General features: G+C 39.2%; 1 protein-coding gene across 4 annotated transcripts in view; it reads left to right on the forward strand.

The window, feature by feature from the left end:
- Positions 1-18,670, forward strand: part of enox2 (ecto-NOX disulfide-thiol exchanger 2) — a 142,413-nt gene that overhangs the window by 57,548 nt on the left and 66,195 nt on the right. For all 4 annotated transcript variants that reach the window (XM_085905961.1, XM_085905964.1, XM_085905963.1 and 1 more), the window contains exon 3: positions 15,446-15,592. In XM_085905961.1, coding sequence (XP_085762087.1) covers positions 15,446-15,592 — 147 coding nt within the window. The remainder of the gene's footprint in view (positions 1-15,445; positions 15,593-18,670) is intronic.

Below are 18,670 nucleotides of genomic sequence, written 5' to 3' on the forward strand. Positions count from 1 at the left end.
TCACTCCATAATGACTAGCAACTATGTTCTCCTTGCAGTCAAAATTTGGGTTAAGGTCAGAATTTAGGTTTTTAAAAGACTATTTTACATGCTTCAACGGACAGAGCTACTGGTGCATTTAAATATCCTGATTGAACCTGTGACACACAATGATGTCATGGCACAAATAGCGCGGTTACTTTCCACCATCGACAAAACACGTTATATCCATGTTAATCACCACAGGAATGAAGCAGTCTTTTTCCTCCCTCAAATTAATGGTTATATTATACTCCCAAAATTTGCTGACTGAAAGCATGTTATAGTTCAATTCAGAAGTCTTCAGTTTTTGAATTCATTCAAGTCAGTCAAGTATTTCAAAGTTCAACCATAGTCGCGCTTCACTTGGCTGAATAATTCCCGAAACCGAGGTCTCGTGAGATAGCACGTGTGAAACGCTTTGATATGAAGTATTTTTTTTTTACCGGTCATGTTTTTCTTGCTCCATAATTATGCAATGTCTTCAGCTGTTCAACTTTAGAGTTCCCAGTGTGTGCCTCGGGGTCTTCTATTTTTTACAGTACCGACGGACAGTGATTGTAGATCAAGAACAATGTGCAGTAATCATCATGTGTGCAGTTATTCATTTGATTGTTTTATGGTTATTGCCTAGAAGTGTTTGTCTTGGAAATATTTACTGTTTGCATTATTTAAATACAGTTAGCGTATGTTAATGACAGACTACAGTGCAATTTTACACCCAAATGAAGAAAAAACAGCTTTATCTTAGACCAAGGACCACCTGTACTGTTTTCCCATGTGTAGACCAGGTGCTGACACTTTTTAAAGCAAAAACGTTTGTTAATTATTACTTACAGGTTGAAGTCTTAGCTTCAGGGTTAGTGCATATCAAATGCAGGTGTAAAACAATTTAATGTCCACTGGAGTGACAGGAACATGTGTTTGTCTTTTAGCAAGTGAGGTAATTGGTTTAGAGTTTCGTGGATGAGTGGGTAGGGTGTCCATCCAATACTTGGTAGACCGCTGGTTTAATTCCCACTTCCCTAACAAGGCTTGCGTTCCTCATCGTGGGATCGTAATGGAACACGCATTGTCTAAAAGCAGCCGCTGGTGCTTGTAAGGCGCTAGGACAAGCAGGAAAAAAGCACAAGTGAGGTGGCTCATGAGTAGTTTATAAATAGAGACTCTTGTATGATTTATACTTCTTGTCTTGCTGGGAATTCACCGCATGTGACCCCATCGGCGCACATCTGAGAGATGAATCGAAGACAGAGTTGCCTCAGCATGACTTCTCTAATTTTAGATGCTATTATGTTTATTTATTTATTTTTGCAACCGTCATGTCACAAAGCATCCTGCCTGATAACCCCAAGGCTTTAGAATATTTTGTTCATCTTTCTTGTAGTAGAATTCCAAAGGCTCTGACAAACATAGGTCACGTTTAACTGTATTTACTTGTGCCTTGGGATATGAGTGATCTTGGCGTTTTTCATGACACGGGCTTTCTTTACCCTTGTTTTTGTTTTTATTTTTTTATTTACAAATATGATTGCAGTATGGTGGCAGTGAACTCAAGTCACTTTGCGATTTGCAGCTGATTGGCAAAATGCAACCAATTCTTCACGAAAAGCCACTATATGTGCATTATTACAAAACATAACGCAAAACAACCATAAAGCCTTTTTAAAGTCAGTTTTAACCCAGTGTTATTTAGTTGTTTGTTTTTTATCATTATTAGTTATATTAAAAATACTGCCCTCAGGTGGCCAAGGCGCACCCATCAAAAAGAGCTTCGCAATGTTCGTTAATTTCAGTGAACAGTGTGGCTGTTTCATTCTTTCACTTTGATTTAATGATGTGTTTACATCATATTATAGTAATCAAACAAGACACACCATCGTATCTTTTTTACTAACTAAAAAAGACATGAAGGCAACTTTTTGTTGTTCATTTTAGGAGGCTAGAACGAATTAATGTTATTTCCATTCATTGTAATGTGGAAAGATAATTTGAGATTTAAGTGTTTTGAGTGTAGTCTTAGAACAAATTAAACCTTTATCTGAAAGCCCCACAAAGCTATGCGTCCCATAGCCCAGTGTTTTGAGTGTAGTCTTAGAACAAATTAAACCTTTATCTGAAAGCCCCACAAAGCTATGCGTACCATCCATCGAGACCGTAGTCACGTTCAAAAAATCCGATATGTATCCAATCTAGGACCACATATGAAAGCAACTCGGGTGGTATTTGAAAAAAAACGGAATTGAGCCGTTCAGACCGTCATTAAAAAAAAAAAAAAAAATCTGATTCCGGTCGCATACAGGCTAACAATTCTGATCTGGGTAGCATTTGCCTGCAGTGTGAACCGAGCTTTGGTTCCTGGTGTACAGTCTGCTTGTTGACTGCATCATTAGAAAAGGGTTGTATTGATCGGGTAAGAGATTGAAATTGATTGAGATAGAGAGTGAAATCAGTGAATCACAGCCGTTAAAATGATGTTCCCGTGGAGCAGTTGTATAGCTAATGAATTCTGAGAGCTAATATCCTTTCACAGCAGCATTAGAAGGGTTTTTTTTTGGCCTCTCATATTGCTGGATGTAATAGTTCCAGTCGAAGAAAAATGTATGCTATACTATGTGCTTTACAAAAGCAAGAAATGGGACAGATCAGATGTTGGATCGCTTCCTGGAATATAAATGTGGATTCACAGAACAAGACACGGGCTGGCATCAGATTCGAACAATATCATAACCATGAGCAAGAAACATGTCAGTTTTCTGTTATTGCAATTACAGCTCTGACATGTATTACTTTGAAATGTTTGGGTGTATATATTATTAATCTATTAAAGGCACACCCTAAGTACAAGCAAAAAAAAAATCTAATCAAAATGTAGTACATATGACAAACAACCATCCACACTCGTACTCATACTTAGGGAAAATTTAGAGTCTTCAATCGGCCTACCAAGCATGTTTTTGGGATATGGGAGGAAACCGGATGGATGGATGGATGGATGGATGGATGGATGGATGGATGGATGGATGGGTGGGTGAGTGAGTGAGTGAGTGAGTGAGTGAGTGAGTGAGTGAGTGAGTGAGTGAGTGAGTGAGTGAGTGAGTGAGTGAGTGAGTGAGTGAGTGAGTGAGTGAGTGAGTGCCCGGAGGAAACCCACGCAGACACAGGGAGAACATGCAAACTCCACATAGGGAGGGCCGGAGGTGGAATCAAACCCACACCCTTCTAACTGTGTGGCGGATGCGCTACCCAGTGCCCCACCGAGCCGCCAAGTCTATATTACGGTAGTCATTTAACAATTGATATGCTAACTTTTGCAAACAGTCATTAAAAGTGGCGCTCTCCTAAATGTGATACTACGTATCCTATTAGAACTATTGCTTCTTATAGCTATCTCATTTTGCACATCCTGCTTTTCCAAAAGAAAATGTTTTTGATTACCCAAGCACCCGAAGAAAATCCCAAAAGGGCTGGCCTTTACAAAAGGAGAAAAGTCATCAGGCTCACTGATTGCTCGCAACAACTGCGAGAAGGAGCTGGGTCATGTCTTTTTTCCTGTACTGATGACTAAAAGAAAAACAAGAGAGGTCATGTCACCGAAGCAAGGTCTTAATGATTTAGAAACCGAGACGTTTCAAAAATGCACCACACCTTGAAATTGATAACCAGCCTATGCCTACAGACCAACAACCACTTGTCAGAAAAACGTTCCTACACATTGTGCTCTTCTGAGAGCAAATTTGTTTTCCTCGTAAACCATTGGATGTCGTGGCTCAGTGGCATGCAGTGGTTGTCTTCCGACTTGAAGGTTATGGATTCATTCCTCAACCCTGGTGACCATGTGAAAGTGTCTTGAGCAAGACACTGAATCCTAATTGACTCAGTGGGCCTGCCAGTGGCTTGCATGACAGCAACTTCCCATTAGTGTATAAATGGGTGAATGTGAGGCATTGTAAAGCACTTTGGACACCATATGGTGTAGAGATAAAGTGGTGTCTGTATTAAGTGTCGTCCATTTGACCATTCTTCCATTTTGCCCCCAATTACACACAATTGACAACAATGACACTCAATGGTCACATTTCAACAACGATCAATTCAACACATATTAGTTCCAGAAACCTTACAGCCGTAACCCATTTTTTTATGTAATGCTGATCTTGATGGATGTAAAGGCTTTATTTCATTGTGGTGGTTTAGTGACCTCTTCTGTATTAATGCAAAAGTATGCTGTACAAACTGGCTAATTGCCTGTGTTCAGATCATTTCCATGACTGGGCTATTTACTTTGGAAAGGCCATTTTCTCCTCGCGGTGGTCCCCAAGTACCAATAAGTGTGAGTCATAGCCTCAGCTGAGAGATTCCACACTCCACGTGATTATTTTCCCCAATATCAGCATTGCATTTTGACTGTATATGGTAAACAGTGCTGGCTTGTCCCTCGGGAAAGAGTCTGGAATGCACAAACAGCTGGGAATGTACAACTGCTTTTAGGCGTAGGCCAGGTCACACTAGAAAGATTTGAAAATGTTCACACTGGAAAGATTTGAAAATGTTCACTCAAGTAGACACTGCAAGGACTTAGAGCAAGTGACAGTAAGCACTTTAAATTCTTATATTTACTTTGGATTTAAGTGGAGGAGAACTATTATAGAAGATAGATTAAGCCCACAAAGGTAGCTGGGATACTTTAAACGTGTCAACAAGTATTTTGGCACATTCCTCATGAGCAAACTGCTTTGGCTGTCTTGGGTTTGAAGCCTGCGTTCACCAGAATGCATTTAAGCTTCTTCCATGAACACGCGCTAGGAATTAGATCAGTTTTGAGAATATAGCATTGTGTCTTCCTCTTACCCATTTTGGGATATTTTTAGCTGTTTTTTTTGTTTTTTTTTGTCCTATTGGAGCAGCTAATACCTTGGGATTTCTGACACTGGACAGCACATTGCGCTCCAGAATGGCTTGATAGACTTAAGAAGTCTCACAGATTCAGGACAGCCTGTGCTGCATGCAGCAAAGCGGCTCCAGAATGTAACCTCACAGCAGGTTCATTCAGTTTCACGTTATTTACCTACCTGTGATTTTTTCTTTCCTTGACGTGATGGTATCAACAATGTTGTTCGCATGTGGAGCTCATTATAAGTCATGGGTTAGTACTCATAAGGTGGAACTTTGGCTTTCTTGAAGGCTGTGCAGTTTGTACTGAATGCACAATATGGTTTCAAATTATTCACATGGCCAACATGTTTCCTTAGTTGATATTTTAATAATGTGATCCACATTTCTATTTTATATGCTGTTCTGATTTGTTGCTAAAATCTGGCAGAACAGAGTAGCATACATCATGTGTTGCAATTATTGTATTATTGTTTCATTAAGGTTGGCACCTCTAAAGATTCTGTAATGGAAATTTATTTGCACAGGTTTCTAGTATGTGATCAGCTAATCATGTTCTGATTATTTGGCATCCCGTTGTTCATAATCCACGGCTATTCTTGTAAGCTATGTTCCAAGTCACTCTAAACAGTTACTAATTATGGTCACAGGATGGCTCATGTTTAGTCAACCGGCAGCTGCTGTAATTGTTTTGATTATTTATTTTTATTTTTTTTTCATTTTAATTGTTTATCACCACCGTTACCGAGTCAAAATGGATCCAAGTGTTTGGAAAACACACAAACGTCAAACTCAAACCCAGAATCTCAAAACTGAGACAGACGTGGTAACCACCACACCAAAATGCTGCACATGGACATGACAGTACCGGAGAAAATATTTAACTACAAAAGACTCGTAGATTGAACTTTTCATGCAGTCTATTAACCTTTTCAAAGAACGTAAAAGAATCACGAAAAGGAAATTACACACACACACGCACACACATTCCGTAAAGACTTAAATATTTCCTGCCCCATTTTTCACTTGCAAACATGTTGAGCTTTGCATACAAAAGACAATCTTTAGTCATACATGAGTGAGCTAATGAAGCCTGTGGCGGAAAATGTCAACTCTCATTGTTTGATGTCGCTTGTTGTTCTGTCACAGCTAAACAGAGCTAAGGTGTTTGTGGCAAAGAGGATTCTCGAATGCCAAAAGGCATTATTCAGTCAAGCAAGCGACGCCACGCTACGCCATGACGAAGAAGAAAGTCGTCGGAAATCTATTCCTTGAGCTGCCTTTTTGAAATGCGCGACATAAATAAGGCGAATTCCTACTGGGGCACCGGAGCACAACATAACATCTTTGTTTGACTTGAGGGAGGCCGGGGAGCGGTGGGGGTCAGAATAGGTTATGCTCAGTCAAGTAAATACCCACTTAAGAACAAAATGATTTCTGTGATTTATTCAAAAAAGCCTTGGGTTTTTCACTGATGCATGCTAAAATGCGGCACTAGCTCATCTAAGCAAAAGAGAGAGTGAAGCCAAAAGGGTAAAAAGTCAATCACAATTTTAATGTGACCTTTGGTGCAAACTTTCCTTCCCAAGAAATACATTTGAGAATGAATACTTAGCCTACATGACAACAAGGTGAAGTCACATAAGTTTTTATGGAATGGTGGTCCTTTTTATAATGTGACACTAAAATATGTTGCCATCTTATAATACCAAAGGTCAACAGACTCGATGGATGTAAACATTTCAAATTGAGTAGGTTCTATTCAATTTTTCAATATTCTATTCAATAGTTGTTTGTCTTTATATGTGTCATATGATTGATTTTAACTGGATGTAAAATGTTCAAATTGTATGTTTTTGGATTAACCGAACCAGGGAGAAAAATATCTTAAATCAGATTGCAGATTAATTGATTGCAGATTAAACTCTTGGGCTATTCAACTTTTTTCGTAGAAACCACCTTTTATACAGACTCGAATGCTTAAATGCAACCATGACACGGAGGGACTCACCTAAAAAGTATTAAACACGGACTTGTGTTGAAGAAACTGTTGACAGCTCCCAGCTGATGGCCTCCGACTCCTCTGGCTGATGTTTCCTGCTGCAGCCACATCTCACTCTGTGCTACCTCTCCATTGACAAATATCTGACAGACACTTTTGCATGCTAACTGCCATTGGCGAAGTATTAAGCTGCTGAAGAGCCAAGGACTTAGTGGAAATGAAAACAACAGCCATAAAAACCTCTGCATGGATGGCGAGCATGTGTTTTTACTTCAGTCCGATGTGTTACGTGCCGAGAAAATTAAATTGTAATCTAATGCGCCGAGGTGATTATAATGTGTCAAAAATATCAGCAAAGAAGACGGATGGTGAGTAAAACCAGTCGTCATCCAAAAGAAAATCTGCAATTGCTCACTTTTACATCTGTCAAGGCCTCTGAGCGGTAGTTTCAAATAATCACAGTAAAGCTATAGCGATGAAAAACAGTAGCATCACGTAAATGATTATGCAGTGTGTGTGTGGCGTTGATCATCACACGTCATTGCACTTCAAAGCTTCCCAGAACACAATCCAGATCGCGATGTTGTGCTGAATGACAAACAGCCATCTGTTCATTATTTTCTCCAGACCCGTACGGGAAAATACACCCCCAAAATAGCATCAAACGCACAGAGCTGGTATTTGAAAGTGGGTGTCTGAAGAGCTCACTCGTACCGTTACTCAGGGGGGACTCGGGCTTTTGGATACAAACTCAGACCGACTTTGTTCCAAGGTGGGGAGAAAGGAAAGAGGAGGCCGCAAGCATGCTGCAAACAATACAGACAACTAAGGAGTTCCTTATTTTTTCTTCAGCATTAATTGACACACAAGGGAATACATTGTCTCATCTGCTCTGCTTGAAGCTCTGCAGTGCTAAGGCGTGGGCCTGCTTTTTGAAGTCGGACCACAGCTTTGCAGCTCCTGGTCAGGAAACGACTACTTCTAATAGATGCTGCGGTCACCACTTAGAGCAAAAACAATATAGACACATATATGCTGATGCCGTGCTTTGTATTATTATTTTTACTAGTACATATGTGATCTCTCTGTATTGCAAAATGTTCACCTTTTGCAGGTGACTCTGGCTTTGTTCTTTGTAACACTTTAAAACCAACAAAAACAAGATCGACTAAGGTTGTAAGGAAAGGTTTCCAACGTTATTTTCCTAAAACATACAGAGCCACCCTGCAATAATGATACAATGATATAACCGTAATCTTACTCCATCCAAATTGTTGTCTTTTGGATAAGACTAAATATAGTGCATAGATTGAAGTATCTTTCAAAAGCTTCTTAAGAAGAAGAGCCCAGATGGTGTGGGCCGAGACATGGTCGGTTAATGACACCTCAATTCTCTCCTCTGTGTTGTTTCAAAGAATTTATAAGCCCAAAGTATGACAATGAAGGCGACGATGTAAGCTGACATGACCTTATCAACCGTTGTGCCATCTCATTAACACATAGCCACTTATTCACTTGGCGGATTGGAGAAAGGGCACATGCCCATGGCAGTTGAAGGCGGATTAGTCTGCCACCGCAAAGATTTTGAGTAAGTTTAGAGGACGAGGGATCATTGGAAATGAGAGCTAAATGAATTAACCTTCAGCACATTCCCTGAGGTAATGACAGACGAGGTCTATGGGGGAATTATTTCTCTTTACGTGTTGTCACGACGGGATGGCGTCGCAATGGTGGACTTGCAAACAAGTAAACACGAGCCTGTGGACGAATTGAAGCAAAGGTATTTTTTTATTGGACCACATTTTCTCAAAAGGTTGCCCTAGTGCGGCATTCGCGACACAAATAAAAGCTTCCTGTAAGAGCAAAATGGGTCGTTGACAGACAAAAGTCATAGACACTTGTAGGAATCCATTTGAACTTGTTTTTTTTTTTTCTTGTGAATTGTGATATTTAGTTTAATATTGTTTAAAAAAAAAAGGCATTAGTAAAGTCAAAGCCTCTGTTTTGACATATGCCTGAACCTTTTCTGTAGTCCCCCAGCCACTTACTGTAAAAGTACAAAACATATAATGTGGGAATTGTAAATGTTAATGTGCACATTTGTTTTTGTCGGCTCGCATTTTGACCTTTGTCAGTCCCACTGTTCTGATTATGCCAATATATTTATATATATTTCTGGTGTTTGTGGACTGTGCAGAGAAGCATTTGAAATTACAAAATAAGAACATATTCAGATGGTCTCATCCTTTCCAAATGTCATCACATCAGGGAATAGATTAACCTTTAGCCAACAGTAAACGCAGAAGTCTTTCGACATACTTAGCCTGCTATTAAAGTTATCAGCCACTGTTGCGGATCTGCCCAACATTCTACGCTTTGTCTTAGATCCAATAATGTGTCTCTTTAATAACATTTTATACTGTTGGATGGATGGATGGATGGATGGATGGATGGATGGATGGATGGATGGATGGATGGATGGATGGATGGATGGATGGATGGATGGGTTTAATATCTTGCACCTTTTGGAATTCTTGCACTTCAATATGGGGTAATTAAGGATCACATTAATTACCTAAGTTACTCATCATTTATTAGTTGGTTAATGAAGTAATTATTTTGTTAGTGGTGGTAAAAATCTACTTCCAGCAGTATAATCAACCGCCACTAGGGGCACCACAATCATTTTTGTTTTTTTGTCCTGTATAGTTTAAGAAGGTTTAAACTAACGGAAACCTGTTAATAAATGAGTTCGGTTTGAAAAACCTAGCGATCCTAACTTTAGACACACATACAAAATACCCAATGCCATTTAATAATGTGAACATTTTTAATCAAAATCCACATGCGAATCATAATGAGTATGTTAAAAAAGCAAACTAACTACAGTGAAAGAATTGTAAAGAAATAAGAATATCATCAGATAGACAAGATGAAAGAAAAAAACCAGCTCAAAATCAGCAACCTGGTATGAACCGCTGTTAAAAAAGATGGCCCAGTTTAACTCCTATTCCCAAATGTATGCACCAATATTTGTACACTGGTAGGTTGCGCTCACTGTCTGAAGTTGAAGGCGGTTCGGAGTGTATTTGCAGTGAGCCATGCCACGTAGAAGAAGTTGGCAGCAAGTTTGAATGAAAAAGGTCAAAATAAAAATGGGAAATGGAAGAATTGGAAAAGGCTGGTTTCGCTCAGCACATGGTCAGGGGGAGCTCTCGAGCAGTGATGCACACCTGGCTTTTGCAGTGTTCGGCCTGGCTTGGGCCTTGGAAAGGTTCTACCACGCTAAGTCCACTATCGTGGAGTCGGTCAGGAGGCGATGAGAGCTCATTTGCGGCCTTTTTACAAAAGGGCTGCGTGAGTCAGTGTTGGCATCCAGCCAACAAAGAGAATAGGTCTTCCAGCAAAAGTGGGTTAAGCTTACCCATAGAATTGAAATGTGCAATTATCGCTGCTTTGTGTGTAAACTAGCTGTGAAATGCAATCAATGTTCACACAATCCACCATGAGTAAATCTGAAAAAAAATTGCACATTGTAAAAATAGACCTCATATTTCAATCGGTTAATTAATAGGTCACCGCAGCACATAATCGAAATCAAGAAAAATGAATCAGGAAAAATGAAACACAGAAATGCAATCTCTCAAAGTTCTTCTTAAAATTGCATACGCAGGCAGGTTCTCAGTTTTACTTTAATGATTTTAAATGTGTTTAGTATTTTGCGTGACTTTTGCTGGTTGGAGGGGGGTTTGAAATGTTTGAAATACACAGGCTGCGGGGAGTGAATGGAGTTTAAATGCAGAGGCGATTGTCGCTACACGTGTGTTGATTTTGATAGAGAACTACACTACATTCGTCCATCCATTCAAGTCAGAACAGAAGACAAAGCAATGTGCAGTGAGCGCACATCTGCGTCATCGTCAGTCGAGTTGGCTTTAAAGACGTTGACACCACGTAGAATCGAATACCACCTGTGGTAAGCCTTGACACTTCAATCGGGTTATGTGCCCCAGCTGCTGTTTTCAGTCAGCAGTGCAGTCAACTGTTCTCTGCGTCGATGCATTGACAAATTTACAATTATTATTTACCTGACAAGATAGCGTTGAGAGAAGAAACATTTGCGGGTGATGCGTGTGCTGACTAATTGGCGGCACAGCACCTTTATTGGAGGTAATATGCTATGTTGTTGCATTGTCGCTCTCATTGTAATAGTTAAAATAGTCTCGGCCCAGCCGTGATCTTTATTTCATCGGTAATCTTTCAGGTGGCTGGAGGCTAATTTTAGAGGTGCCAGCTGTCATCCAGCGTGGCCTGTCACTGTCACTGTACTGTGATCCATGGCAGCCGGTTTTGTTATCAGAGGAAGACTTGTGACCCGCATTACTAATGTATGTGAAATACTTTGGCTTTTGAATACGATATCATAAGACTTGGATGCTACACTGACCACATGTAATGGAGTCATGGCAGACGTTGGAACCTGGGCTGACAGTGAATCACAATCCTCTGTCAGGTGATTGTTCAATGTGTTTGCATTGACACATGGAATATATAAAAAGTCTACACACCCATGTTGAGATAACTGTTTTATTTTTTTGTTATATTACTAAAGAGAGACCAAGCTATACAATTGACAACAAGCTTCCTTTTTCAACATATGTCTGGGCTATGAGATAGAATGACAGGATGGAAACCTCATCTTAAAAAAAAAAGAAAAAATTCCAATCCCAGATACACATTTGAAATCTCCCAAATTTAAGTAGAAATGACGTTATGGTCCAATGAAACTTGGCTGCAATTCCAAAAGGTAACCTTGCATTTAAACAAGGGTGTGTTGACTTTTTTGTCTTCACTGGTGTCGTGTGAGATCTTGTCAGATGAGAAAATGTACTTTAGATGTTTAATATTTTAATGGTCTTCATTCAAATCAGTGACCCCACGTGGCTTCTGATGGCTTCCATAGTTAGATGTTCGTCCCCACTGAAGCACTTATCGCGTTTCCCTGTACAATCTGCATTATTCATGCTGTACAATTGAGTTTATAGGCTCTTAAAGACTGCGATTAAAGTGTGGAAGGGAATAGGAAGGCTAAAGAATCTTAGCAGAACACTAAGTGAAGCTCCGGAAGGTTTCATCTACATCCGCAGCCGGTGTGCTGTGAAGTCATTATAATTCAAGTATAACTTCTCCACATCACTTTGCAGAAAGGATGTGAATGAGAGGGGAGGATTGTGCATGTAGCGTTAATAGAAGTGGTTCCTAAAGTCTTGCCACACACAAATGGAGAAAAAAACATTGTGAAACCTTTGGGACCTGTGACTGTTTTAGTCATAGATCATTGTTGAAAGTTACACACTGACCTCTAATGAGTTTGACTGTTTTCTCATTTGGTTCTGGCACTACCCATAACTTAAGATGGGGTAAATTTCGAGCAGGCTAACACAAACACCTTCACTTTATTGTAGTTTTTAGAGGCCGTTAGTTGTTTTTTTGGTCTCGGCAATGTTTGCAAAATGGTTTTCCGAGTACATAAATACCCAGATCCAGGTCATACTAAAGTAAAAAAAACAAACAAAAAAAAGGTTGGCAAACTTGTATTATACCGTTATTGCAACAGGCAGATGGCATTTTTCCTGTCTGAGGACCAGGCTGACTTGATACAAAATAATAAACTCTCCTTTCTAAACCTCAACTACCTCCCATTCCCACTGATCCCCCGCCATACACACACAAACAGGCGCGCACATACGCTTGTTGAATGTGTTTATAGGCTCAATTTGTCACGGTGAATCAGAAAATGACCCTTGCCTCTGCAACGTTTATACATTTTCTCGAGCAGAAAAACCTTGTTGGTGAATTGACAGGAAAAATGAAAAATACTGCGGCTTACTCCAAGTTCTGGATAAAGTTGTTTTTTTTTTTATCTTGTGAATTGCTTATTTTTATGTTGTGGATCAATCAAGGTTAAATTAAGTTTACAGCATTGATCTTTGTTTAATAATTAAAGGAACGCGTGTATATTGAACTGGAAGGACTCATTACCATTGCCTTAACTCTCTGCGATGTTGAATTTGCAACTGCATTAGCAAAAATATGTTCGACAAAAACAACCAAATCTAATATCCAACCACTATTCCACTTGAGCCATTCACATTTTCTTTTTCTTTTTTGTTGTTGTTGCTTTTTCTGCTGTTCTTACCACTTGCCTGCTAAGCATGCACTTGCCAGTTCCAAATTACCATATTGTTTTGAATATTTCCTTTGTGCGTACCGTAAATTTCCTACTGCGTTGACCTTAATAGAGACCAAAGATTTGTCATTGTTATGCTCTGAATCCTCCAAAAAGTTGTGCAGGTAAAATTACATTCAAACTTTGTCAAACTAATCAAAGAGGTCTTTGTCAGTGTTTGGCTTGTAACCTAGAGTTGCTCTTTGGGTTGTTTCTGCAAGGCCAACAACAACAAATGTGAATGCTAAAGAAATGTCCATGAATTTTTCATGAGCCACTCTGCAGGACTATGCTGTGAATTGTGAACGCCTACATTGAACTTAAAAGTGCTGATACTTAGAAGCATTCAAAACACATCAAGTAAGATTCATTAATAATTTCCATGGGAATCTCTTCACTCGTTAATTGAGAGGATGTTTTCTTATTCAGTACATATGTATGGATTTAGTTGCTGCAAAGAAAGATTTCGTGAGCAAACTTGAAAAGCCTCAACCAATAAATTGAGTCCATTATTGTCTCAGGAAGAAAATGCCTCCCTCCCAACACATTGAAAATAATGAATATATACTATATACGCTGCATACCATAAACATTCATGAGATGACCTGTCATTAAAAATGAGATGAGGCCATTCAATATCATTTTATGCACACCTCTTTCAATTTCAGACCTCTAGGCGATTCCTATTTATGAAGGGAATAAGATTTTTTTTCTTCTGGTTTTCTCCCCAGTCTGTGAAAACTCATGTATCACAAAACAAAATTATTATTTTTTTTGCTTTAATGGCAAATCATTGAATAGTTCTTTCAACTTTGACACCATGCCCCACCCACATACATATCTTGAATAGCTCCTTTTGACTGGGGCTTATTTGGACAAATTCCCCAGTTGTCCTGTAGTTCATCCAAGTAAGAGTCCGAGAATTTATGAGAAATGCCCACTTCAAACCGAAATGGCTGACTTCCTGTTCAAGTTTGGTCAAAGGTCCTTGAGAGTTTTCCTTGCTCAGTTTCATGCCAATTGGTTCCGAAAGACAGTGTCGCATGGGGCCCAGCTCAATCTCCTCCTATTAAACATAAACACCACATAACTATAATAAAACACAGACTGCTGCTTGTTAAGAAATATGAGCTTGTCAACATAAATAATGTCTGACAGTCGAGTCCAGTAAATGTAAGCACAGTTGAAGCAATGCAGAAATGACTGATGCGCCCGCCATCTTGACTATTCTGGAATTCTTGTCTTCAATAGTGTAACAGGTGACTTAGAGGAGTTTTGCCACGGCTGCAGCATGAATGCAGGCCGTTTCTTTAGCCGACAAACTAGTTGAGAGTCAATCAGCAACCTCTGTGAGTCGTAGTCGGGTAGCCCACTTCATTTAGCCTTGTTAATTAATTAACAATCATTTCTACATTATTGACAGATTCTCGAGCAATGAATTAGCTGACTGCATGTGAAGGATGACACGGCCGTTCTGTGACCGCTATTGTTAGCATGAATGGACTGAGCCGCAGCAGTTAATGCATGACAAAGAGGTTGGGGTGTTCTATTATGGACAAAATATGAATCACCATTATTCTGGTAACAGTTGAAATCTCAATTAGTCAAACGAGCTTTTATATTTTGGTACAAATCGAGAAAATTATTTAACATGTAAGAAGAATATTGAGACATATGTCAAGACAAAAAACGATAATTATGTCAGTTCCTTAATGGACCAAACATTTCATATAACAATACAAATATTCTGTATAAATTCAACAATATTTTCCTTGTATCGACAAACATTGTGCATTTGGATATTAATGCATATTAATAATCATTTTTCTTAGGATTGTGCCAATTTGGTAATCGTGGAATATAATAATTGTAATTGAATTTTGATTAATTGCACAGACTTTACAAAGAGGTGATAAATAACCTAGAACCAGGCGAAATACAGAAAAATGTATCCAGATGTGTGAAGTTACCTTCGACACAGGCCAACGTATCAGTCGAGTGACGTAGCGCTGGTACGTAGAGTAGCGGAGAATATCGATGAGTAACTGTACTGTATTGGAAAAGATCCCTGATACTGTTTTCAGTATCGCTTCATCACTAGGTGAAACTATTTCTTAAAAGAATAATAATGTAAAAATCAGCAGATAAATCACCAGCTGGTCAATCCTATGCTGAATCTCGCCATTGCTTGTTTACTATCGCAGTTGAGATGGAAGTATAAATGTTTGAGTGGTCTTCCCACGCGTGTCATTCTTCCACGTCGGTTTATTAACACGATACCTTTCTGTGTTTTGCTCTCACAGGACTCAATGCTCTGCCCTTTGATCCGGCCGCCAACAACGACCCCCTGCACTTCAACAGCTCCAGCGGCTCACTGGTGACTGAGTGTCCACCTTTGGAAACCGCGTCTGAAAACAGCAAGAAAAGGAAGCGAGCCAGCCTGCCTGCAGGTACCGAGGCTTACGCAACAATGGCGGGTTGTTACGTTAAATGTGCGCTTGTCCAAATGCAAATGTGAGGCAGCCTTGTTTTTCTTACCCCTCCCTCCTGCTTCCTTTGTTGCTTCCAATGTCAAATCACGGGAATGCAAATTATTTAGTGTCGCTATGGCAGAAAAGAACAGTTTAGTCAGCTACTTGCTAGGTGTGTCCTCTGGCTCAGCTTGTCTGTCCATCTTTGAGCGCTCTGTTGAGAGGTTGCCTGACTGACTGTCTGTTGCCATGCCAACGTAACATGCCAATCAACACGGCGGCAAGCGTTTCTGCTTTCCTCCCACCGACACCAACTGACCTTGCGTATGCTTGTGTATGCGTCTACACACATGGCTTTTGCGCACTGTAATTATTTCATATTTTAGACTAAGCTAAGTTTGCCAGCCAATCAATATGTCAAATGAAAATGAGACTTTCTCATTACACAAGTTAATGAACTGCTTTTGTGCATAAAAAGAAGCTGTCCTTGAGACTAGGAGGTGCCGTTTCATGTGCCTTTTGTGCTTTGCTTTTTAATGTTAATTCCCTTCCCATGTAAAGCAATGATTAGATAATATATCAAAATCATTCTTAAGTGTCCTAATTGTTAAGTGGCTGAGATCAGCAAGAAGCTGGTTCGCACCTTTTATGCTTTTATAATGTCACCAAAGATGGGTAAATGCACTGATAACCATAGACTGGAAATTGAAAATGGTAAGTGTTATAACTTTATTGTAATGATAGTTTGGATCTTTTTAGAGACTATAGCACAGTACATTGAACCACACAAACTAGTAATAATAATAATAATAATAATAATAATAATTAATAATAATACATTTTATTTGTAAGGCGCCTTTCAAGGCACTCAAGGACGCTGTTCAAAGATAAAATAGTGGGTCACTATTTACAAATTCACCTATTTGCATGTTTGTTTGTATTTTTGTTTCTGTGGAACTTATTTTCGTTTGGGGGAAAAAAAGCCATCTTTTGTGTGTGTGCTGTCTGTAAGACCCCAAGATGCCACAAGACCTTGGTTAGATGGAAAGTATTTTTTTCAAAGAAGTATGTTGAAGTGACAGTTTGCGTCTCAACTGGCTGATGTAGTTCTGAATAGCTACGTTGAGTAAGGGTTGGTAGCAGAAATTGCAGTCTTCACCATGTTTTACGTTTTTACTCTGCTGGGTGTCAGTTAAAAAGCTCAAACATTTGTAAGCCATTCATTGATTTGTTTAGGTAATTATACAAACAAATAGTGGGAAGATAAAGAGTCACGCTAACGTGACTAAAGAGGTACAATTAATGCAGGTTTTACAAAGGCACATTCACTTAACATGAAAACAGTTTTTGAACTTGAACCAACATGACATATTTACGACATGGTTTGTGTAGCAGCGCTGTCTCTGTGACAATTTGCTTTTCGAAGTCTGAAGGCATATGGAAATGTCAGTGCTGTTAAACAAGCAGCCACTTGAGTCCAGATGTTTCTTTTCTGCTCTCAAAGACGCCAATCCAAACACTGTTGGCATAACCGCACACATTTCTTTTACCTCTCAGCCTTTGTAAGGCAGCAAACACCTGAATGTGTTTTATCTATCCATCTATCGTTCATGCACGGCGTCAGTCAAGGCGGCAGTATTTGTATAGCGCGTGTCTTACCCAAGGGCAATTCACAGTGCTCAACAGATATCAAATATAAAGCATATGCTTATTTACACTCAAACACTTTAGAGTAAGGATATAAAATATCAAAATAGTAAGAGCTTTGTGATGAAATTATCTAGAGCCTACTCGTACAAGAAGATAATTCATACCAGAAGAGAGTGATTACAGTACTCTTGTTTAAACAATACGGATCCAGTGTCTAACATCATAAACCCTTCATTAGCTGTAAACTGGATTGTAACTAGGATATCATTAAAGAATTCCCCTCTTTGCACGTTTTTGTTCATTCAAACATTTAGAAACAAATCTCTAAATTCACTTCAACTCTTTCCCTCCCCTTATTAAATGAAAATAACTTCAGCATGACTCCACTGACTACTCCCATTTAAAAAAATTTTTTTTGCGTTTTAAATAATGGACACACCTCCTTGCATTCAACTATTTTTATTAGAAAAAAAAAAGTATCACTTGAAGTGTGCAGTGTAAATCTAGGCCAAGTGACTTGGACAACTATCCTCCTCTTAAATAATGCACACTGGCCAAATAGCTTTTAGGTATAATGCAATGAATCCTTCAGTATTTTATACCTCATCCTGTCACATCATGTTCAAGTCACAGCCTTCTTATAGTTACTATTTACTGTCCGCCGAGGACTGTGATGAAGAGTGACATGTCGTTTCTTACGCAATGGGCATTTGTCTTAGAGAGATGATATATTCTCAGGAGGCTTTATGCTATCATAATTTCCCCAACTGGAGTATAAATCTTAAACTTTTTCATTTTATTTATTCATTCATTCATTCATTTATCCATTTATTTATTTATTTATTTATACATACATAAATGTGATTTCTTGTCTTTAACTCCATTGAGCGGCTCTCGCTTTGGACGGCGAACATTTGCTAGTACTGCCTTCTCATTGGCTGTCTCGTGTGACATGCTCAAGCTGGGCGGTCTCATCTGCTGATGGAGCTCATTAACTCTGTGCTGATTGAGTCTCGTTGAGGGACCAGTAATGGATAGATTTTTCTTATTACTCTTGATTTTGCACTTTGCAAACTGTCACACGTGCGTGTGAGCATGTATGTGCGTAAACATCCTTAACAACACAGGCCTTCTTGAAACAACATTGATCAGCTGCAATTTTGTTTCATTAAATTAGAGGTAAATTTAAGAAAGCAACAAGACAAATGACTTGTCTAATGCAGCCCTCGAGGAATTCGATTCATTTCAGACTTAATGATTCCCCGCTGATCAAATATTTACAACGTTTCAACTAGCCAGCCAAGACAACACATACACAGATGTCCTCACATCCTGTGAGTGGCCATGGCTTACGCTTTGACATCCAAAGTTGAATGCCTTAATTAGAGCTTGTAAAATTTAGACCTT

This window comes from Syngnathus leptorhynchus, chromosome 2, assembly GCF_054491065.1.
Source record: "Syngnathus leptorhynchus isolate UIUO chromosome 2, UIUO_Slep, whole genome shotgun sequence".
In the NCBI taxonomy this organism is placed as follows: domain Eukaryota; kingdom Metazoa; phylum Chordata; class Actinopteri; order Syngnathiformes; family Syngnathidae; genus Syngnathus; species Syngnathus leptorhynchus.